The sequence below is a fragment of the Natator depressus genome, chromosome 17 (genome assembly GCF_965152275.1).
Source record: "Natator depressus isolate rNatDep1 chromosome 17, rNatDep2.hap1, whole genome shotgun sequence".
In the NCBI taxonomy this organism is placed as follows: domain Eukaryota; kingdom Metazoa; phylum Chordata; order Testudines; family Cheloniidae; genus Natator; species Natator depressus.
The window spans coordinates 2,000,964-2,025,007 of NC_134250.1; the positions used below are offsets into that span (position 1 = coordinate 2,000,964).

At 58.3% G+C, this 24,044-nt stretch overlaps 1 protein-coding gene across 14 annotated transcripts in view; it reads right to left on the bottom strand.

Annotated features, from left to right (window-relative positions):
• Window positions 1–7,450: 7,450 nt before the first annotated feature.
• The window catches only part of MYO18A (myosin XVIIIA), a 144,026-nt gene continuing 127,432 nt past the window's right edge, over window positions 7,451–24,044 (bottom strand). For 9 of the 14 annotated variants that reach the window (XM_074974708.1, XM_074974713.1, XM_074974711.1 and 6 more), the window contains 3 exons: window positions 19,466–19,588; window positions 16,773–18,136; window positions 8,703–8,843 (listed from right to left, as the gene is read on the bottom strand). In XM_074974708.1, coding sequence (XP_074830809.1) covers window positions 16,777–18,136; window positions 19,466–19,588 — 1,483 coding nt within the window. In that variant the 3' untranslated portion in view covers window positions 8,703–8,843; window positions 16,773–16,776. Of the gene's footprint in view, window positions 8,844–16,772; window positions 18,137–19,465; window positions 19,589–24,044 lie in introns of all 14 variants that reach the window. The other 5 variants (XM_074974717.1, XM_074974716.1, XM_074974718.1 and 2 more) reach the window with 3 other exon arrangements.

Here is a 24,044-nt window from a genome sequence, read left to right on the forward strand (position 1 = left end):
CGCCCTGGAAGGGAGCCTGAGCTGCCCCCCACCTGGCCCCACACACGAAACGGCCTCCTCAGCAGGAGCGACGTGGCTGGTGCCCCCGCGCTCGCTGTGCAGGGACGCCACTCAGCCCAAGCTCATCACGGCGTTGTCAGGCTCATGAAGATGGAGCTGTGTGAGCGGGAGCGACACACTCGCTTAGGGGGCAAGTGAAATGTTTTAATGTTAAATGTGCCATTTTATTATCATTAGATCGCTCCCACTTAATGAAAGCGCATTAGTGCAGGGCTGGCTTTATGGCGCCGTGCGCCCAGCCCGCCCCATTTGTTTCCAAGCGATCACGTGAGGCCGGGGCCTTTGCACGGGCTCAGGGCCCCTGTCATGGAGTGTGGGGGAGTCTGGGGCCTGCACCCCTCTTCCTGGGATTCACCGTGACTCTCAGCCAGCCAGTAAAATGGAAGGTTTATTGGACAATAGGAACACAGTCTAAAACAGAGCTTTGGGTACCACCAAGACCCCTCAGCCAAGTCCTTCTGGGGGGCAGGGAGCTTAGACCCCAGCCCTGGGGTTCCCTGAGTTCCTCCACCCAGCACCAAACTGAAACTAAACCCCCCCAGCAGGCTCTCCCCTGCAGCCTTTGTCCACATTCCCAGGCTACCTCCCCGTCCCCCTCCTGGCTCAGGTTACGGGCTCTCAGGTCTCCCATCCCCAGTGAAACGCCCCTGCCACGTTCCCAGGTCAACACTCCCTGCTGTGTCACAGCCCCAGCCTGGACACAGCCCCATGGACCAGGCAGGTTGCGGCTGGGCCTGCTATGCCTGGCTGCAGGGACACGTGGCCAGGTCCTGCATGGGGACAGCCCGGCCTCGCCCTGGGTGTCCGGCTGAGGGCAGTGTGACGAAGCGGGACTGTTCTTAATGTTTCCTCTGAATAGTGTGGGAGTGCCTCAGTTTCCCCTATGCAGTTCTTAAGTATCTAGGGGGTGGGATAAGGGTGTATGATCACTGCAGAGCCCTAGAGGGCAGGTGGGTGCAGGGGTCTGGATATAGAGAATGGCCAACACCCTGTTTCCTGGCAACTGATGGCCAGGGCCCTTCCCCCCTGCAAGGTGAGAGCTAAAGGGTTGGAGAACAAAGGAATCCGGTGACCTCCTGGCCCCAGAAAGGGACAAAGCTGAGAGGAGGGGCTGGAGGGAGTTTCAGCCTGGGGCTAGCTGGGGATGTGGAGTGAAGGGCAGACGTGGTTGTCTGGCTCACTGCCCCCCAAAATGGACCCAGCTGAGGGGTCCTATTCTCTGCACCTACAAGCTCTGTTTTAGACCATGTTCCTGTCATCTAATAAACCTTGTTTTACTGGCTGGCTGAGAGTCATGTCTGACTGTGGAGTTGGGGGGCAGGACCCTCTGGCTTCCCCAGGACCCCGCCTGGGTGGACTCGCTATGGGAAGTGCATGCAGGGGCAGAGGAGGCTGAATGCTCCGAGGTCAGACCCAGGAAGGTGGAAGCTGTGTGAGCTGTGTGTCCTGCAGACAGGCTGCTCACAGATAGGAGACTTCCCCAGAGTCCTGCCTGGCTTCGTAGGGAGCGGTTCCAGAGCATCACCCGGGGACTCCGTGACAACTCCAGTTTCACGCCCTCCCTTAGGTCGGGGGTGGTCAATAGCACTTGCATGCCGCATGTGGAAACGTTTATGCGGCCCGTGCCCTTTTGCCACCCCAAAACCCCCGGGGGTCAAACTGGGATCGGGTCTTCTCCCAGTGCTCCAGTCTGGAGGCCTGCAATCCGGGCTCTCTTGGTTAAGAGCCACCATCTTGACGTGGGCCACATACTGTTCACTTACAGACTCAGCATGGAGACATCCCTTTCTCCACAATCTTGTCTCCCCAACAAGCTGGCCAAACACAGCCACTTGGTTATAGGACTCTTTAACTTTCTTAACAGCTTTCACTCCATCTGAGACCTTCTCAAAGCTATCCACGCTGGATCCTTCAACAGGAAAGTCAGTGGATCCATTCACAACAGAAAATTTCTGGCTGTGAGGAACTGAAACTTTCTGGATTAAATCACTTTCACACCCTTCAGTTGCAGTAAATTGCTTGCACAGACAACCATGAGGATTCCTTTCCCCAGGGGCTTTTCCATGCAACAATTCACCCTTCACAGAAATTCTGCTCTTACCTTCTTCACCTAGGGCTTGCTCTAGAGGAACACTTTCCTGAGCAACAACAGACTCTTTCTGGGTCTCCCTTACATCCAGAATTACCTCTGGCCCATCCGGCAGATTCCTACACCGTCCCCTTTCAGGCAAACTTACAGACTTCCTAGATAAAAGGTCAGAAGCATTCTCCTTCCCTTTGCCACACACAAGTTCAGGAATCTTTTCCTTCTTGCTACAGGTTTCCACACCCTCAGTAGGTAACACAATCACATCACCTTCACGCTCTCCTTGTGCCCTGGCTAGGATCTCACCCTGATCAGACAGAGTTGCTCCACCCTTTCCAACAACACACTAGCAACAGGCAAAATACAAGCACCAGAATTGTCTGGTCTCTGGGATTTTGCATAGACACAAACTGGATGCAACCTAGTTACAGGGCCATTCTCCCGAGCAGACACAAACTTAGGACCCTTCCCTTCCTGGGCTTTAGCTGAATCCAGAACCAACTCTGAGACAATTGCACTACCCTCAACCGTCACAGGCTGAAAGGCCCCTTCTGTCTGCTCCACAGACAAAGAAGAGCCGGACACACTTTCTCCTTTCCCAGACACACAGCTTGGGATCTCATTCCCCTGGTCCCAGCACACAAGGCTGTTCACAGACAACTGCTTGGAGATCGGGGTAGCTCCCTCCACAGGCAAGTCTATACCCCTGACAGACTCAGGCACGTTTCCTTCCCTGTCCCAATTCTCCACCCAGCTAACAGGTAAGGTCCAGGGACACTCCTCTTCCACTCTCCTCGCCTCCCCACCCTGCTGACTAGACACAGCCATCAGCTCACAAGGCTGCCTAGGCTCATCCAAACTTTCCTTACCCAGCACCTTGCCACTCCCCACAGATCCCCTGCCCTGTCTGTGTCTCCCCCCACTCAGCTGGGGTCTCAGCTCCCATTGTGCTCAGCGCTGCCCTTGCTGTCCCAGTGGGGGTAGGCAGCGAGCTCGCTGCTTTCCTCACTGCATCAGAGCCAGCCTGAGCCCCCTCTCTGGTGTGCGAGGGGGCGGGGAGCATCTCTCAGTCCCACCCAGCCCCAGGGGTCTGGTTACAGGCAGGCAGGTAGCCTGAGCCTAGCAGCTCCTCCCTGCTGCCAGCCAGGTCATCTGCATTTTCACTGACCATTTCCCTCTCCACCGATTGGTTCCCTGGATTCAAATTCAAGCCCTCGGCAGTTACAGGAGCAGGGCCTGGATCCTGTCCCAAAAACACACAGTCACCCCACAACAGGGTCTCACAGCTGATATCCTGGAGAACCCCAACGGCCAGCCAGCCCCAAACTGAAACTCCCTCCAGCCCCTCCTCCTCTGGGCTTTGTCCCTTTCCCCGGCCAGGAGGTCACCGGATTCCTTTGTTCTCCAACCCTTTAGCTCTCACCTTGCAGGGGGGAAGGCCCCAGGCCATCAGTGGCCAGGAAACAGGGTGTTGGCCATTCTCTGTGTCCAGACCCCTGCACACACCTGCCCTCTAGGGCTCTGCAATGATCATACACCCTTACCCCACCACCTAGATACTTAAGAACTGCCTAGGGGAAACTGAGGCACCCCCACAATATTCGGAGGAAACATTAAGAACAGTCCCACTTTGTCACAGATGTCCAACTCCCCTCCTGGTGGTGGTGAGCACTTCCCCGCACTGAAGGGGGGCAGGATGGGGGGGGTGAGGGCCCAGGCTCTCAGCTCAGTGACTCGTCCAAGCGCAGGGCAGAAGCTGGGGGGCCCTGCAGCAAGGTGGCGGGGCAGGAAGTGAGGAGCAGCGTCTCCAGCCAGGCCGTGGGGGGCTGCTGGTGGCCTCTGGGTGCCCATTCCCAGCCTAGCCAAAGGCCCTCCAGCGGTAACGCTCAGGGAAGGGGCTGAGGCTGGGCCCGGCCTCCGCTACCCAGCAAACACCAGGGCACCATGCTGCAGAGATTATGAGTGCGATTATGCAAATGAGCAGCTCCTTCAAATTACCATAACTTTAAATAATTAACACCAGCTGCCCGAGGGCTCCCAGACCCTGCTTCTTATCTGCATATTTATTACAATTTATAAATGATTCAAACGCCCTCCATAGAGGGCAGGGGGGCGGGACACGGAAAGTGGGGCAGGCCGGGAGCCAGGGGGAGCCAGGCTGGCAGGGCTGGGCCAGCCCCTCCCACCCATTGCAGGAGGGCTGAGCTGCCCTAGCCCATGGCGGGTGGCAGGGTGGGGTTGGATCCAACAATGCCGGGCCAGGGCTGGGCAGGGCCAGGGGGCAGCGTGCTGGGGGGGGGAGGCGGGTTGGACCGGGCAGGGCTGGGCTGGGCCAGGGGGCAGCATGCTGGGGGGAGGGGGGTTGGACCAGGCAGAGCCAGGGGGCAGCGGGCTGGGGGGGGCCAGGCGGGTTGGACCGGGCAGTGCAGGGCCAGGCCAGGGGGCAGCGTGCCAGGGGCTGTGCAGGTGAATGCCGGGGGTCCTGGCCAGCCCAGCCTGCTCTGTCCCATGGACTCGGACGCCGGCACGGGCCATGCAGAGGCAGCTCAGGGCCCCCGTCCCGCTCCCCTGGGCAGGCGGCTGCGCTCATGTGCCGTGGCAGAGGCAATCGGGGAAGTGACAACAGCAGCAAGGGCGACTTGGGGCCCTGCCTGGGGGGGTGGGGAGCCAGCTGGGCTCCAGCCAGGGCGGGGGGATCGCCAGCCCGGCATGCTGCCCACGGGGAGCACCCCACAGCCTGCGGGGCCAGGACAGGCTGCCTGCCCTCCCCCCGAGCCAGGCAGAACCGGCCTGGGACATGCGGCTGGGCACGGCCTTAACGGGAGGAGCCCAGCTGGACACGTCTAGGAGCCCGCGGGGGATGGAAATGGGGTTGGGGGAAAGCAGCAGACGACACACGTCAGCGCGAATTGCTGTGGGCAGCAGGGCAGGCCCGGGCCCGGGAGGGGACGAGGGGTGGGCAGGGGAGGGCAGCAAGGCAGGCCTGGACCTGGGAGGGCAGGGGAGGACAGGCCTGGGCCCGGGAGGGGACGAGGGGTGGGCAGGACAGGACAACGGATGACCTCTGGGCCCCACAGGGCCCCAGGCAGACGGCCGTGCTGGGGCAAGTGAGGGCTGGCCCAGGGGCCTGGAGCACAGCACTATGGGGCCAGCAGGCTCTCCTGGCTCAGCACCCCCAAAGCCCCAGCCCAGGGCACCACCACGCTCCAGGCCTGCCCAGCCTCCACCTCCCCCCTCTTCCACGTGCCCCTCGCCTGCCCCATTCCCCTGCTCTGGGCCAGGAGGGAGCGGGGGAGGGCGTGGGGGGCTGCGGTGGAGCTGGCTTCCTTCTGCCAGCAGCTCTCGTGTCATGTAGCAAATACTCAGCAGAGGTTTTCTCCCAAGCATCCTGCAAAGGCGCCGAGCCATAAACCACGCGTGTGCATGGCTGGGAGGGCACGTGCTGTGCTCTGCCCTTTCCTGCTGCTCACTTTCCGGGGGGGCGTTCGTCTAATTACCCCTTTACGGAGATGCCCAAACTGACTCCGAACAGCAGCCCGAGCAGGAGCCACGAGGCAGCAGGCAGGTTGGGGTAGTGTGACGGACCACCAAGGCCTGCCCCTGGCGAGACAGTAGGCGAGCACGGACCGGGCGCTACCTTAGGGGAGGCAGGAAAGGGGCCCGGAACGCGCCCGGCTGCTGCTGGCATGGAGACAAAGCAGGGGGGCTCGGGCCTGGGAGAAGAGCTGGGCTGCCCGTGCTGGGGAGAGAGGCAGCCATGCCCCAGGGGCAGGAGATGCTGCCGGCCGGGGCTCTTCCATCGTCACGCAAGGCCCCAGGGATCCCACATTCCTGGTGAGACCCCACCCTGCGTTGTGGCAAATGCCCAGCCCCCAACAGGAGCACGGGGATTATGGACGCACTGGAGGGGCCATGGCAAGGAACAGGGGAAGCAGGGCCTGGCACAGGGTCGTTCAGACCTGGCCCAGCACCATTGTCTCTGCAGGGTGTTTGCCTGGTTACCGCATCAGCAGGGATGGACGGGGCTGAGGCTGCCCGCTCAGGGAGTGGGTGCTGGCGCAGCAGGGGTGGGAGGGAGCCGTTGTGTGGGTGAATTGAGGGGGGCAGAGAGGCAGGCAAGGGCCACATGTGGCTGTGAGAGGGGTACAAGGCCCTGTCTGAGAGGCTGAACCCCATGCCAAGCCGGCCTGGCTTGTGCACGGGCCAGAGGCTGGGGCTTCACTGCCGCGACTCCACTCACCGACTGTTCACGCCGGGACACGTCTCTCTGGGTGATTATGCTGAGCAGCAGACAGGTGGATCAGCCTGCGGCGCCCGAGCGCTTGGCACGCACCATCTGCTCCAAACAAGCTGAGATTTGTGGCTGAGATTTCCTGCCCATTCCTTGGGCACCTCTTCTCCTGGAGCACCTGCCACTTGAAACATTGCAAGCCCCACGCGGCCTGGCCCCGGCTCCTCTCCCCAGCCACAGCCAGTGGGCTGGGGCTGCCGACCCGGAGCAGGGTGGAGCTGCACGAGCTGTACTAACAGCCATAGGGTTGGAGTGGGCAGGCAGCTGCAGGGACTGGGGCCAGGAGATCATCCACGGCTGGGCCCTGAACTAACAGAGCCAGGGCTCCAGCACGGGACTGCTGTTCAGGACGGGCTAAGAGGGCCTCCGGGGATGGGAGCGAGTGGGAAGCAAAGCTCCAAGACAGCCACAGGTCAGCTGGGCCTGAAAGCCCTGCCAGAGCCTCGCGGCCCCTGGCCATCCATACCAAGCCTCAGGAGCTCCCAGCCTGCACCCCGGGCCCCAGGGAGCTCGAACGGCCGAGCAGCTCTGCCCTGGCTGCGGGCGGACTCCAGCCCCCTCACTAGTTGCTGGGAGTGAACAGGTCCGACCCTGCACTTAGCATCCGACTTCTGGGGGACTTGAGAACGAAGACACAAGACCTGAGCCAGCACAGATCTTCCTCCCTGCACCGCGGCACCAGGTTCAGCCCACAACCCCAGGAACCAGGCCGTGGCCACACTTTGTGACAGGCGTAGGGGGAAGCTTGGCTGCTGCCAGCACGGAAATGCCACGCTGGGTTACCTCACATCGCTGCACCCCGCATCCCTCCCCAAAAGCTTCACCCCTGCAGGCTCCGTGCCCTGCGCAGCTTTTGCACTGCTACCCGCAGTAAAACCACCACTTCCTGTCCGAGTGCTAAACCCGGCCATGCCGGTGCACCCCCACCCTCACCTCGTGTCCCCTCCCCGCACTGCAACAAACCACCCGAGGGGAGGAGCCAGCGTCACCAGCCATAAATGACATTTAATATTTAAACGGGTAGGAAAAGACGCACAGCCGAACTAGTGCAAACCAGACAGGCAGGGCTGGGCAGCTCCCCAGTGTCCAGTCCAGCCACTGAGAAGTCAGCAGAGATGACCATACCCGCGCAGCTGGCTCCGGGGACATGGGGCAGCCGCTGAGTCCTGGAGGCAGCAGCGTCAGTAGGGGGGCATCTGTGGAGAAGAGCCCTGGCACACTCCCAAAGTGAGCAGATGCAGTTATTCTGGATGTCCAGAGGAGGCGCTGTGGAGCTCCTGCCCAGAGGCTCAGCAGACAGTGTGGGTGTGAATGAATGTGTGTGCGCCGCGGAGTGCCTGCCGCATATGCTCTCCAGACACCGTGTGTGCGCGTGTGCACGTGCGTGTGGACAGGGGCAGGGTTACATTTTATTTCAAACAAAACTGTGTGCTAGGCACAAGCCCCTGGAAAAAGAAATGACCCAAAATAAATCGCCATGCCTGGGGAACAGAAAACCATGTGCAAGGAAAGCCCACATGCAGCAGCAGAGTGAGCATGAGTGTGCGAGATGCACACCCAGGCGTGCCTGGACTGTGCTGTCACACGCAGATCCCCGCTGACAGCTGCACCAGGAAACCAGCTTCATTCTTCACTGGGTTTTTTAAGCCAGATCAGAAAGTGTCACCTTTGGCTCAGCTGAAAGGGAAGGAGTGACGGTGGAAACGGGTGCTGCCAGGGCCCCTCCCGTTGGCGCCAGACACACACGGGCAGGGGGAGGGGGTTAAGTTATAAAATAAAAAGACAGCAGGCACTGAGGAGGAAAAAAGCCCCTGAAGACCAGCTCAGCTTCCCCTCCACTGAGAATGGAGCAGCAATGGAGGTGGCCATGGGGGTCGCAGGGGTGGGGCAAGCTGGCATTAACTCGGGGAAGGAACACTGACCAGCCCCACAATGCCCAGTCTGGTCCGGAGGTGCCAGCTCACCCCATCCGAGGGTACTGCAGCTGCTGTCGCTCGGAGGGAGGGGTCGGAGGAGAGGGCTTCAGATGAACATTTTCCACCGTGCAGGAAATACTGGGTGCACACAAGACATCGGAGGTGGTGACAATCTGTAAACGCAGCATTTCCCAGGCAAGGCGCTTGCCGAGGGGCTGTCAGGAGCTCTCTGGAGGCTGGTCTGAGGGTCGCCGAGGCCTGGCAATGGCCAGCTCACGGATCTGTGAGGCAGAGTATTTCTGAGGCTGCGGAAAATGCGTCCCTCCAGGCAGCCTCCGGGGGCTATGCTGAGGTTTCCGCTGGCTTGCTCTCTGTGTCGCTGTCACTCAGGTGGCTCCTGGAGGAGTACCTGGACCTGTGCGTGCTTTCCAAAGGGACTCGCTCCTCCTCCGATTTGTCGCAGGCTAACTGTCGGCGGTAGCCTGGGGGGCTGCACAGAGGGAACAAGGCAGTTGGCAAACAGGTAGGGAAGAGCAGACATCACCTTGGCACACGCTCCCGCTGGGAGATGCATGTCAGACCCTGCCTTGAGGAGCAGCGCTCCCCGCGTGAAGCTGGGCTCCCTTCCAGTGCCCACCCCGGGGCTCAGATCCAAACCCCCAAACCTCAACGTAAGCCAGCCAGAGCCTCAGCCGGGCAGCAGGGAGGCCAGGCCACGGCAGCTGCCTGGCCACGCTGCAGGAAAGTGGGTTGGTGGGGTGGAGGCCAGTTCCCAGTGACTGGGCCATGGTGGGCAGTCTCCGCAGGCACAAGGTCTCTTATCCTGGGAGGGGGCTCAGAGGAGCAGGCCCCCAGCTTTCCTCAGCACCCAGCTCCCTGGCTGCCCCACCCCTGCAAGGAAACGCCTCCTCTGCCGCGGGCACCAGCGCCAGGCAGGTAGGGCGGGGGGGGGCGGGCGGGCCCCGGAGGATTGGACCACACTGTGCTCCCAAGCGTCAGCTGTTCTGCCCCCTAGGACTGTGCTGGGAGGGGGGATCCCTGCTCTGCGCTGGCTCAGCAGGCCGGTGAGTGGGTCTCTGTGGGGAGGTGCTGATCTGTGAGGGGGCGGGGGGCGCTGGGCAGTGGGGGAGGTTTGTGTGTTTTGGAGTGCTAGGCAGTGGGGAGCGTGTGTGGAGTGCTGTGTAGTTGTGGTGGGGGGGCTGTGGGGAAGGGCACTGGGTAGTGCAGGGTGTGGGAGATCTGCGTGCATTGGGGTGCCGGGCAGTTGTGGGGCTGTGGGTGGGGGGAGTGCTGGGCAGGGGTGGTGGTGTGCAGGGCAGTTGTGGGTGGGGGGGTGCTTGGCATAGTGGGTCCGGGGGAGGCTGGGCATAGGAAGCTGGAGGGGGGGGGGACTGTGTGGTGCGGCATGGGCCCCCCCAGAGGCAGCACAGGGCTGGGCAGGCCAGTGTGCGTCTCCCAGCTCAGTGCGCTATTGTCCTGTGCTGATGGCCACTCGAGCTCGCAGGCATGTGAACCCCTGCCGCAGCTCTGCTCCTGTGCACAGCCTTCTGCACCGCCCCCCTCCTCGTGCCCCCTTCGCCAACCCTGAGCGCGGGCCCCAGGCCCTGCAGCCAGCCAGCTGGGGGAGCCGAGCAGGACTGAGCCCCGATGAGTGAGATAGCGAGGGGGCCCGTCCATTATGGGGACACTGGCACAGCCTGCCCCCACCCCTGGAGAACACCCAGATGTTAGGGGATGGGCTGTGCTTTAATGGCCCAAGTGCAGTCTTGGGATTGGTCTCTGCCTGTTTCCCAGTTGCAATCGGGGGTACCAGCCATGGGGTGAGGAGTAGCTAACATTTGCAAAGGGCTTTAGACCTCAGGTCAAAGGGACTCCAGGAAGACCGAGCCTTACTACAGCGTTCCAACATTTACTTGGCACTGGGACACCTCAGCACAGCACCAGCAGCCCTGCCACCGCTCTCTCCCCTGCTTTGGGCCCGGGAACGGCTAAGCAAAGCTGCCAGCACATGTCCATGGCAAGTGGCAGCTGAGCATCCGACTGAGACAACAGCAAATACGCCCCAGGATCCCCCACTGCTCACACTGCCATCTCTCCTCCACTACTCCACACAGGACCGAGACACCACCAGCGCCACTCCAGGTGCTACCCAGACCCTGCTCGGAGACAGGGGCCCATTTTATAGATTGGGAAACAGGCAGAAAGGAGGGAACTGACTTGCATCCAAGATCTTTAAAAGAGCTGGCTGAGGAGCTTGCTAGATTTTGGATTTTCAGTAAGTAAGTCCTGGAGCACTGGGGAAGTGTCCAGAAAATGGAAGAAAGCATTAAAAGAGTAAATAGGAGGACCAGGGTCATTATAGGCCTGTCATCGATCCCAGGCAAGATAATGGAGCCGCTGACACAGGACTTGATTAATGAAGAATTAAAGGAGGGTAATATAATTAATTATATGGAAAATAGGTCTGCTCAAACTAACTGGATATCTCTTTTTGACGCGAGTACAAGTTTGGCTGATAAAGGTCATAGTGTTGACATCATATACGTAGATTCTCTAAGGTGTTTGGGTTGGTTCAGCATGACATTTAGATTAAAAACCAGAAAGCTATAAAATTAAGATGGCACCCGTTACAGGGAGTAAAAGCTGGCTACCTGACACGCTTCCAAATACAAGTTGAAATGGGGAATCATCATTGAGCGCGAGAGTTTTTAGAAGGGTCCTGCAGGGATCAGTCCTAGGCCTGCGCAATTTCACATTTTTATCAATAGAAAACATAAAATCATCACGGATAAGGTTTGCAGATGGCACAAAACTTGGGGGAGTGGTAAACGAGGAGGACAGGTCACTGGTGCAGAGTGATCTGGCTCTGCTGGTAAGCTGAGTGCACGCAGACAATGTGTTGTACTATGTCTAACTAATACACCTGGCAACAAAGGCGGCAGGCCCTATTTACAGGACAGGGGACTCTACCCTGGGAAGCAGGGACTCTGAAAAGGACTTAGGGGTCGCGATGAAGAATCTGCAGAACGTGAGCTCCCAGTGCGACGTTGTGGCCAAAACACCTAATGCGAGCGACCTGTGGATATGTAAATAGGGGACTCTCCAGTCGGAGCAGAGAGGTTGTTTTCCCTGCGTGTGGCACTGCAGTGATTACTGCTGGAATCCTGTGTCCAGCTCTGGGGCCTGCAATTCAAGAAGGACGGTGATAAATGGGAGAAGGTTCAGAGAAGAACCACAAGAATGATGCCAGGATTAGAAAACCTGCCTTAGAATGCTGAAAGGAGCTCAGTCTATGCAGCTGAACAAAGAGAAGGCTGAGGGATGACTTGATTAATCTAGAAGTACCTACACGGGGAACAAATATTTGACACTGGGATCTTAAGCCGAGCAGAGACGGGTCTAGCAGGGTCCAATGGCTGGAACCTGAAGCGAAACAAAGTCAGACTGGCAATAAGGCGTAAATTTGTAACGGTGAGAGGAATTAACCACTGGGACAATTTACCCAGGGACAGGGCTGTGGGGTGGCGGGGGAAGAACTCTCCATTCCTGACCATTTTAAAATCCTGACTGGATGTTTGTCTTACAGCTCTGCCTTAGGAATCTTGTTGGGGCAGGTCTCTGGCCTGTGCTATCCAGGGGGTCAGACTACATGATCACAGTGCTCCCTTCTGGCCAGGGAATCCATCAATTGCCCACAACACCCAGCAAATCAGCAGCAGGAGGTTCTGGCTCCAGCTGGGCCTCCTGCTGGACAGAGACGCAGGGAAGGCAGCTCCCATTGGAATGCAGGGGCGAGGAGGAGATGTTTGAAGTTTCTGTTGTTCCCAAAAGCTGGTTGTGTTTGTGTGGGTGTGGGTTAGTGTTTAGGTACTAGCATTCAGCTACGGATAATTGGGAGAGTTGTGCATTGGCATGGATGTTGGGTTCCCCCAGGACCGCCTCTGCCACAGCAGACTGTCAACCTGGCAGCTTTCTTTACCAGGGCTCATTATTCTTTTTTATTATTTTTAAGACATTTTCAGACCATCTGGAGCGATTTACTCCCCCCTGGAGTTAGCAGAGCTAAGCAAGTAATCTGCAGCAAATCATGCATTTGTTGAATTGCACCTCTATCTGCTCAGGAAGACTGTGAAATTGCAGAATTTGTTCATTATTTAAAGTTTTGTGCCTATTTTGTCCCTGTGAAAAGAAATTGCAAACGAGAAAATTCACTATCTGAATTTTGAACTTTGCGCTGGGTAGGCAGTTACCTAGGTCACGTGGGACCATTTCAGTTTCCTGATTGGATAACTGTTACTAAGCAACAGCGCAAATTTTAAAGAAGGGCTTTGCCTTCAGCAAATATTCACCCTGAAAATTTGCTTCCTGCGAGCGTCTGTGCTAGAGAAACTCGTCCGATCGAGGGTGTGTGGGGCGAGCGCGCCGACAAACCCAACCTCGTATTCCCATCCAACATCTACAGACATTTAAAACCCTGCCTATTTGCTCAGCTCCGGGAATCCAGCTCAGCCACCCAAGTCCAGGCGACCTAGCAGGAGCTGACAAGTGGATTTCACTTATATTCAAGGCGGCACATGGCAGGACCAGCAACAGGAAGGTGCGAGGCTACATTATCCGTCACTGCCTGTTAATTTGTCCTGCTCACCAGTCATCTCACGTGCACACCCCTTCCACTCTGCGCCTTCCCCCGCTTACGTCCCCTCGGAGCCCAGCCGCTGATTCGAACCCTTTAACGCCAGCCTTGGCCAGACAGGAGGAACTGCCGGCTCCATTTCTGTTAGGGCAGCTCCGGCGTCACACACGTTACAAACAAGCAGAGCAGTAGCCCCAGCTGCAGGGGATTGTTCTGGCAATTGAACACTTTAAAAGAATTGTTTAAAAAGCTTCTTTCCTTCTCAGATAATTCTCCCATTCAAAGCTGTCGGAAACAATTTAATACACAAATAAATTCCTGCCAGAAAAAACCCCGGCCCCGACCGCAGTCGCTTCCCTTCCCCCTCCCTGCACAGCCTTCCCAGAGCTGCCCTTCCTGACTGGCTTCTCCTGCAGATCTCTGACCTGGGTAAAACGGCGCCCACCTAGCCCCCCGATGCCCACCGGGACTGGCACCTCAGGCCAGGCAGTTCTCCCACTGGCTGCTGGACCAGAGACAGCCTAACACAACCTGCTGCCTGACCGAGGTGGGGAGCTAGCTGGGAATGCTGCCATTTCAATACCCAGATTGTGTCATATGCCAAGTGCCGGGCCCCTCCACCACTCCTCGGGGGGGGGGGGCAGTGACCCCACACCACCTGCCCACGAGGAGCATTCAGCAGCTTGCAACCCACATTCCCCTAGTGAGCTTGAAAAGCACAGCTGTGCTGCCAAACGTGGGCTCCCGGGGCATGATCCTGGGACCATTCCACACTCCCCGAGCCCAGCCGCTTCCAGCTCATCCCTCCACATCTCCCACCCAACTGCCTGCTTAAGAAAGAGCCAAAAAATGACCAGAGCCACAGAACAAGGCCCTGGTTCCACCAGGGAGCCCAGCCACAGTCAGCCAGAGCCTGGTTGCCCCAATTCAGAGCAGTGCCCCTCTCCCGCACCATGCCATATGTACCCGTGTGTGTATGGGAGGGTGTCTCTCTCTCTCTCTAGGTAACCTGCTGTCCCATAAATCCCAGAATGGTCAGGGCATGGGGATGGCATTGGGGAGCTACACAGAGGAGGGCAAGTGAAGACTCCTATCCCACAGGGAACGCCCAGGGGCCCACGGCACTGCCTGCTTTCCGTGTGCAGTATGATACCGGGTTTGCTCATGGGACATATGGCCAGTTTGCCCTCCTGACTCTGGGGAGAATCACATGTCCCCATCGCCAGGGGGAGGAATTCACGGAAAGTTTTCCATTTCCAAGGGGAAGTGGCCAGGGCAGGGCCTGGAGCCCAGCCACTCCCACCGCGCCTTGCCCTTGGAGCGCCTCTGGCACAGGATCAGTGCTGCTCACTAAGCTGCAGTTACACACGGCTGCCCCCTGCCCACCCCCGTGCACAACACACACCCTGCAATGGGTGTGTCAGTAACTCCAGCCTGTGCACGGGGCTCCCTAGCAGGCCAGAGACGTCAGGGTGATTCATAGATATTAAGGTCAGAAGGGACCATTATGATCATCTAGTCTGACCTCCTGCACAATGCAGGCCACAGAATCTCACCCTCCCACTCCTGAGATAAACCTCTCACCTATGTCTGAGCTATTGAAGCTCTCAAATCATGGTTTAAAGACTTCAAGGAGCAGAAAATCCTCCAGCAAGTGACCTGTGCCCCATGCTACAGAGGAAGGCAAAAAACCTCCAGGGCCTCTTCCAATCTGCCCTGGAGGAAAATTCCTTCCCGACCCCAAATATGGCGATCAGCTGAACCCTGAGCATGTGGGCAAGATTCACCAGCCAGATACCCAGGAAAGAATTCTCTGTAGTAACTCAGATCCCACCTCATCTAGCAGAAGGGTGATGAGCATGCCCTTCTGCTGATAGACTCCAGTCCTCATCCCCACCCTTTGCAAGCCGACAGTCCCCGCGCAGGAGGTAGGGGCGCAATCTAGCCCATGGTCCGGGGCCCTGGGAGGGAGGACAAGCCTGTCGGTGTGCATGCATAACCTGGCTCAGATGGGGACTCAGCAGCAGCAATCACATGGTGCGCGCCCCTGGCCCAGAGTGGGCCAAGGGGAGTCTCAAAGCACCCCCCAGTAAACCACTCTGCCTGGAATCACAAAGGCGGGGGAAAGAGCTCTGCGAAAGGAGACTCTATAAATACAGGACAGCCCAAGGGGGCTGGGAACCAGCCTGCAGAGCCACCTCCTCCTTCCAGAGCTGAGATGACAGATGGCAGCACGCAGTGCACCGGCTTGATTGGAGCAGCACTGCATGCTGGGATGTGTAGTCTCTGCTGGCCACTCTCCATATCGGAGCTGATGATAGCTGCTGATGGTTCTGCTTTACACAGGGATGGCTCTGAACCGGCAGCCCTTGAGCTGAACACCCCTGAACTCTGGGAAGCCTGCACTGTCCACCTTGGTGACAAGCATCCTTGTCTCTCACTGCGTGGTGGAGGCGCGGGGCATGACGTTACACAGCACACTCAGTGTGGGAGCTTGAGAAAACCACTGGCTCTGTGGCCAGCAGCCTCGTCTAAGGGTGCCAAGGAGCCCTCAGTTGGGGCCAGCATGGGTGCTTCTGGCTCGGAGTTAAAACACCCCAGAAGAAGTTCTGGCCCAAGAGAAGCAGTCAGTGTGCTCAGGGCTTCCTGCAGGCCAGCAGGGAGAGAGCAAGAGGGCAGGGCATGAAGACATCTGATAATTTCCATGGTTTTTAAAAGTTTGCCCATGAGAATGCAGAGGGTCTGCAGCAGTGGGGTGTGGGAGCTGTCCACGCCATGGCAGGTTTATTCTGGCAGCACATGCTCCTCATTAAGGCCTGACGCTTTCCTGCAGTAACTAATCCCCAGTCTGAACCGGGAGATCCTGCAATGCACTGTGACCCATTAATTTCAGGAGAAATAAATACAGCCGCGTACTTAACAGTTTCTGAAAGGCCGGGAGGGATTAGTGCTTCTCAGTGTCCTGTGCATGCCAGCCGCTAATCCCTGGAAGGGATACACTAGCAGAAAAAACCCGCCTACGTCGACAAACCCTTTGTGGATCTTGCCCGCACTCTGCGCGCCCGCTGTCTTTGCCTGGATTGCATTGTCACGGGAGCGTATGAAAGCCAGAGGCAGGCCCCACGCCTCACCCCACAGCAAGTTACATGGGGGTGAGGCGTGGGGCTGCAGCAGCTGGAGTGGTGTCCTTTTCCAGCAGGTTTTCAAACGGGCTAGTCTCTGCCAAGCAGCCGCGCCGGCCAAACCCCACAGCCGTGATGTGGCCTCATGATGAACACAGGCAGCTTCAATGCAGCAGTGGGGTGGAGGGGGCTGACTGACGAAGGTGGGACCCATGCCAGGCTCAGCCCTGGCAGGGTTAGTAATTCAGGAAACAAGCTACACCACACAGGCCTGCAAACCCCAGAGTGCTTTGCCAGCGTCTGCAGCGCGGTGAGCCCCCATGGCCCACCCCTCTCGGAGCAGTGCCAGGCTGGTGGGATTACAGCCCGCCCAGCGTGGTAAATCAGCTGATCCGCCCTGCCCAAGACTATTAGGGTTTCCCAGCCCTCTAGACTTGCAGTGTGATTGATTTATCTGGAGTAGCCGGCTTAGCTGGGATCTGTCCCACAGAGAGGCTCCGGCAGCTGGGGGCGGGGCAGTGAGTTCAGAGGCATTCCCCGAGCTAGAGACATGCTGCCGGATAGGTGGGGTGAGGGGTTAGGGGCAGCAGGGAGTGGAGGGTGAGGGAGGTTAGTGGCACACGGGCATGCTGTCATGCGGCACTGCACACCACTCGGCACCTACTGCCTTAGTCGCTCTCGGGCCGGTAGAGGTATTTCATCATCAGGCTGTCCACCTGCTTCTTCCGCTTCTTCTCCTCCTTCCTCAGGCGCTTGCCTGATTTCTCTGCATCCCGCCCCTCCGCGGCTCCCTCCCCTTCGGAGGCCGGGCTCTTTTTCTTGGGACCCTTCTTGACGCTGGAGCTGCTGTGGTAGGAGCTGGACGAGGAGTCCGAGGAGGACTCCGAATCTGAAGGCAGCTTCTTCTTCTTCTTGGACTTCTTCTTGGCATGCTTCCTGGCGCTCTTCCTGCGCTCCTCCTCCGAGGAATCATCTTCGGAGCTGCTGCTGTTCCTCCGGCCCTTGCTGCCGTGAGGCCGGGAGCAGTCCAAGGCAGAGACGGACCGGCGCAGGCTGCTGAAGGAGCGCTCCGAGCTCTCCGGCCGGGTGGCGCTCCGCACGCTCCTCTTGTCCTCCTCCTCCGAGTCTGGGTCCAAGCTGGAGCGCTTGAACTTGATGGGCTTGTAGCTGAGGACCTCATTGATGGCAGCCTCCAGGTCAGGGTCCAGGTAGGAGCGGTGGCTGACGGGCCGGATGTCTGAGACCTCCGGCTGCACCTCGTCGGAGGCGGAGGTCCTGGGCCGGGGGGGCACGGAGAAGCTGCGCCCAAGCGAGTGCTGGCTGTACAGGGAGCGGGTGTCGCTCAGAGCCACACTAGACAAGTCATCCAACTCATCCAGCCGGCTCCTGCTCAGGGAGAGCCGGGAGTCAAGCCGGCTGCCCAGGGTCGAGGTCTCCAGCCCCAGCTCTGCCCGGTGGCTCAGTGGGGGGCTGAGGGCACTGGAGACGCCAGCCAGTGGCTCGCTGAGCCGGGACGTGCTGCGCCGCAAGCTGTCCGGGCTTGACAGCGTGAAGCTCAGTGTAGACCTAGCATCAGCCTCGTCACCCTCCAGCCCGCGCCGGGAGGAGGCAGCCCGGCTGGCTGGGGCAGACAGGGCAGAGGCCTGGTCAAAGTCAGCTGTGGTGACAGACCACCTCTTCTCCAGCCCCGTCCGGGCTCTGCTGCTGGCCTCTGAGAAGGCTTGGGAGATGACAGAGCCCCTGTTTTCAGGGTCCTCGCTGCCTGGGGACTTCTTCCACGAGCAGATGGAGCCGGTCTCCTCCTGGCTGCTGGCCGCCGAGCTGTGCTTGGCCTTGCGGAAAGACCTGTCTGGGGAGGCTGGCCGCTCGCTCAGGGTGGAGAAGAGAGTCTCCTCGTCCCCCTGGCCGCCAATAGAGTCCTTCACGTTGAGGCGTTTCCTGTAGCTCAGAGAGCTCATGACAGAGACCGGCCGCTCCTCGGCCTCTCTGCCTTCCTTCCTCTCCTTGGGGGCCAAGTTCAGGGCCGGCCTTAGGAGAGTGACCAGTGGACAGCAGCAAATGGGGAGGGAGGGAGGGGGGAGAGAGAGAGCAGGTGAGATCAGAGAGACACACCAGGCGAAGGAGAGAGGAAGGCAGCAGAGCAAACCCAGCTAAATAATTTGCCTCAGTGGAAAACAGCTTCCTGGGAAATGTCATGCAAATTAGGGTATTGTTCTATCCCATCGCTTTTATCCACCTTTAAAACGTTTCATTCAATTATTTCATTGTCAACTACCTGGAGCCACTACCTTTGAGAGCCAACTTCCAAGAAGGTGGAATTATCCCCAAAACCAAACGCTTGACATCTGCACCGCTGAATAAATTAAACCAATTAAGAGAAATAGCCTCGGCTCTTCCCCTGGCTCAGTCGAGGGGGGAGAAGCCCCTGGGATCCCTGAATCCATAGCAGGAAATTGCTTTTATACCAAACCAATCTGTACTCATCAGGCAGTACTTTCCCCAGGAGAAGCTGCTCCAGTCCTCTTCTCCCGGCTCCCATGGCACTCCAGGTGAGGGGTGCCAGGCCTGCCCAGCCCCGTGGGCACTCCCCTGAGGCACAGGGAAAAGCCACGGACAGAGCCCTGCTCACAGCAATCCCACATGTTGAGCGAACCAAGGGACAGAGCAGTGGGAGCCGGGGGCTTCGTCGCGGCTCCAGCTCAGACGTCTTTGGTACCTTCAGATTTATATTTTTGAAATTCAATGCGCTTAGTTGCCATAGCAACGACTGCTCTATCCTGAAATCAATACACACTCCCGTGGGGCCCCGGGTCTTGGCCTCTCAGGGGTACAAAGCAGGGGAAGCCGGATACTTTTACTGCTCTGTCCACCAGCATCACGCCAGCCACCGGCCCCTGGCCCGGAACCCATGGCTCCTGGCCAGCTGTGGGAGCCATCACTGCAGGCCCAGCCCTGACTGGTCAGTGTTCTCTGCAGGGAGCACGTGGCTGGGGGTGGCCTGTGCTTGGCTGCTGGGGTGCTCAGAGGGTTATGCACCCGCCTGGATGGCACAGCCGGGTTGAGCCCTGGCAAACCCTGCACCCCAACGGCGGTTCAGCTCGACCCTGCCTCTCTTGTGCGGGGCTCTGCCGGGCAAGCAACCGCTCTGTCTCCTGCTTGAGTGACGGAGACCAACTCCCTCCCCCACGGGGCCGCTGAGCCAGGGTCCCTGGAAGGGAAGTGCCATGAGAGCTGCCTGGGTGACAGCACCGGTCCCAGCGACCGCCCCCACGCCACCTCCCCAGCCTCCGCCTGGTTGCTATGGGGAGAAGCGAAAGCAAGTGGCTGTTTCCCCGGGGACGCTGACCGCACACTGACCTGGAGCTCTTCCAGCTGCCGTCATCGGAGACTGCTTTGGAGGAGCCTTTGTTCCTGGAGAGCCACGATTTCACTCCATCCACACGGTCCTCCAGCTCCGAGTCCACATCGGAGTCACCCTCGCTGCCAGAGGGAGAGATTCAGGCGGGGGGAGATTAGCACCCGAGGCTGGCAGCCTAGCTCCCCTGCCAAGCGGGGTCTGCGTGTGCCGCCCTCCGTGCCCCCAGGAGAATGTTCCCAGCTCAGCCTGGAAGGGGAACGGGCAAGCATCTCACTGGGCTCCCAATCCCTCGATGTGGGCAGAGCCAGCTCAGCCCGGGGGCAGGGCCTGGCAAACGCGTGGCCACCTCTTCGGGCAGGGATCCTACCTCGGACCCTGAGCTGAGTGAATCACTCCCGGCAAAGCCCGTCTCCCACACCCCAGCCCACCTGCGAGCTGGTCACGAGTGGGCAGTGCAAGCCGCGCTCTTCCCTGGCCCCGTTTGGCGCTGTGCTACTCAGCGACCCAAGCCAGATGGGGCCGGCTCGGCTCCCATCGACAGGTTCTGTGGCTATGTTGTAAGGACAAGGCCGTTGCGTGCAGGGAACAATGTGGTGTGCCATGAATGGCGAGAATGAGGGGCCGGCGTCAGGGCACACTGGGGATTCACGCCCCCCACCCCCACCCAAGAGCACGCCCCCTGCTGGGGCTCCAGGGACAAATGCCCTATGGCGTGGACCCTGGCCCTCAGGGACTGTCCCTTTCTCCTACACCACTGCAGCAGCATCCCCAGACCTGGGCATTAGGGGCTCCACATTCACTTCCCCTGCTGGCCAGGCATGGCCCGAGCTGGCTGGCTGATCTGGTACAGTGCTTCTGCATGGCTGGGGGAATGTCGTCATCGACTTCAGAGAGCTCCAATGGGCTGTGGACCTGCCCTGCCCACGTTGGAAACACCCACAATGGCACTGACGCCGCAGATCTCCTGGCACCAGGCCCACGTCTCGCGGGGCGGGGTAGTGCCCAGACAGGGACCGAGTGGGTGACAGAGGGATGAACAGCACCCAGGAGTCCTGGCTCCCTCTCCTGTGCCCCACTCATGGGCAAGTGCGGCCTCTGCCCGCCTCAGAGCTGTGTCAGACGCTGGCTGAGGTCAGGCTCTGTTTTCAGGGCCTGGCGCAGGGAGACTGTGGGATGTGAGGTGGCCTTCCCAGGCATGCCTGGGGGACCAAAGCACTGTGAATTAACGCACAGGCATTAAGCCCAGCAGCACTGCTTAGCAATACACAGTGCACCAAGCGCTGCTCCCCCCACATTAACCAGCTCCAGCTGGGCAAGCCCCCTGCAACGCACTGTCAAGGGGACGATGGGATTCCCATTAGCAGGCAGTGCAGTGCGCTGGCTAACTGGCCATGGGGGAGAATGGCGAGGCCCACACCTTGGACAGACACTTTTATTGAGCAGTTCTTACTGCTCCAGAAATTTCACATTTCCACAACTGTGCTCTCAATTAGACAAGGGAACTCTGTGCAAAGGGCTCGCGTTAGTTTCATTTAAATACAGCTATATTACGAACCGGCTGCGCCCTTGGATCGATCAGAGCCCTGGGCTCAGAGCCAAGATCCCCTCTAACGGGAGACAGGCAAAGGGAGTTGAAGGAAAGGGAACTCCTCTTACAAATGCTTCCCCAAAGGATAGTGGGGCCAGGCCTGCGGGGCTGTGTGTGCATAAGGCAAGGTTTGCAGAGGAGATGCTTGGTAGCACACACATCACCCTGCCAGGTGGAACACTGATTTCTGCTCCAGACAGGCTGGGAGCGAAACAGCAAGGGCTGCTACAGGGCAACACTGGGATGCACCAGCAGAGCTGTGGGGTGTGGGGGACAGGGCTAGCAGGGGGGCAGACAGGAGCCCAGGGCTGGGCTAGCAGGGGGTGTGGGTTGGGATTGGGGGGCACCGGCAGAGCTGGGAGAGGGGGGAAGGCAGGAGCCCAGGGCTGGGCTAGCAGGGGGCTGCAGCCTGTGCGCATGTGATAGAGAACACACACATGCTCAGGCTGCAATAGGAGATTGAGGGACACTCAGTTTCTCCGAGGGCAGCCAAACCAGGCCTCGGCTCAACTGGACCCAATAACCCCACATGTTGTGCGATTCTACGTGCCCTGGTGCAGCCGCCCCATGCACCGCCCACGGTCACTGCAAAGGCACCAGGACGGCTGCAACACGAGGCTCTGAATGAACCTGGGACACCTCAACCGGCCAGTCAAACCCTGTGTTTTTCAGGCGGAGAGGTGACCCCAGCAGACCAGTCCTGGGCACAGCAGGGGCCAGCCAGTGGGTTGTGCTCTGCAGACAGCTTCCCCCAGCAATTACACTGACAGTGGCTTGGGATGCAGGCTGAGATGCTTTGTATAAATTTAGAAAAATATTGTTCAACATGTCCCTCACTGTGGATCTGCTGGGCTTCCCCCCAACCCAAGGGATAGATTTCCTTTCATCCGTATCAGCAGGAGAGGCCCTTCTGTACAGAATTATGTCCCCGAATAAATAACAAAGGGGAGAAAGAAAAGCAAGAAACAGGCTGCAGTTCTGGGAGTGAGTGAAATTTCAAATTTGCAAAGAGCAGAGGATTGGGAGGGAAATAAGTGGGCTCATTTTATAGGCCTCCATCAAGTGCAAAATTACAGCAAGGAAGAGCTATGTTGATGTCTCTGGGTAAACAGGAGTTTAGCAGACAGAACGGAAATGACTCTGGCAGGCTGGGTGCCCAAGTGTGGCGGGCAGATTTACAGTGGCAGGCAAGCCCCTCCGTAACGCTAGAGCCGCCTGATTTACACACACACATAAAGAAAGCCCTATCTGGCTTAAACCAGCTAATTTATAACCACCGTTCATAACCTTATTGATTGCCTTTAGAAAGAAGGTGCTGCATGCATTGCAAAATCTCTCTCTCCATGTTAAAAGCAGTTCTGTATAAATCTCTGTTAATACATAACTGTTTACTGCTTTCATTAGGGTTATAGCAATAACAACTGTATCTATAAGTAAATCGAAACGTTATTTTTCCTCCCACCTCACTCGGCTCAATAACTCTGCCCTGGCTTCCCCCAGCACTAACTGGCTGGTAAAAGCGAAGGAAGTCTCTTGGGAACCCAAGGTAACTTTGCTAGAATTGCAAGTGTGCCTGGGAACAGATATATAATGTGATCTTAAATGAGCATTTTATCCGCCTAGCCTCAGGGTTCTTCTCTGCCCGGGGAGCACGGGCGGCATCACACAGGGGACGGGCTATTATAGACCCGGAATACGAATTCTCCTTGTTCAATTCAAAGCAACGGGCTGGACCCGATCCTGCATACATCTCCCTCCTCTGCAATCTAGCGCAGACAACACTTTGTTATTTTCCTTAAAAACAACGAGCCCCATAAACAAACTCTGGGGGCAGCCGAGGTTTTAAATCGTCAGAATTAAACTTGATGTCAAACACAATTTATGTCGACTAGCGTGCCATTAGTTAACTGGGATCCAAATCACAAGGGAACAAACAAACGGGGACTGAGCTGCGGAGGATATTAATTGTGTGTGACAACAAGGCTCCAATGGCCCTCTATCACTGTTACACACACTTACATTTATCATTAGTTGTTATAGATCCTTCCACAGCCAACGGCCCCTCCTGCCTCAGGAAAGAGACCTCGCTGGCAAAGCCAGTCCAGAGACACTCAAGCCTCGGGTTCCAGGGGACGGCACCTGACTCCTTGTGTTCACATCCAGGGCATGAGGAAGGCTCTGCAAGCCACACAGAGCCGGGCACAGCACAGAGCCCCCCAGGGACCCTTCCGTCGGGGAAGAGCAGCAGCTAATGGCAGAGGTCCACATGATTCCACGCTTAAGCCCCAGACGGACCAGACGTTCCCAATGGCACCATTTGCGATCACTAAACCTCGGGCTTCAGGGCATCACAGCTGGGCACTGAAGGGAATCACTCACTCTCACCCACACGCAATTGCTCCACTGGCCAGGTGCATAGTGGGGCTTTACACTTTCCTCTGAAGCATCAATCATCAGCCAATGCCAAAGGCTGGAGACCAGCCCAGCTGCTCTGACCCAGCATGGCATCTGAAACCAAACAGCCAATATCCGCTCCCCACAAATCCCCACTCCCTGCCAGCTGCGGCACTGGGGCCTGCTCCCCCACTGGGGGCGCTGTTCTGGCTTTGGAGAGGTCAGAAGCCACTGAGAAGGTAAACAACTGGGGACCTTCTTTGCGATCTGTCCTTTCCCAGGTAGAACACACTGCTTATCTGATGGGGCTTCAAGGACAGGGAGCCTGGGGGAGCAGTCACTCTGGGGTGGGGCCTGGGGGGAGGGGGCACTTGTCCTAGGTTTGCACAGCTTTGCCTGTTGCCTTGTGAGGAGAAGGGATGAGTTATTGTCTCATCATATTCCCAGGACATCCAGATTTATAATTGATTTCCTCTCCGTTCCAGGAGCGGCTACGGAGGACTCCCGGGGGAGAGGCGCAGCCTGTCAGTTACGCGGGCAGTGTTATCTGCGGACCCTGGTGTGATGCGAACAGCTGCTCCAGGCATGGCTGAAGT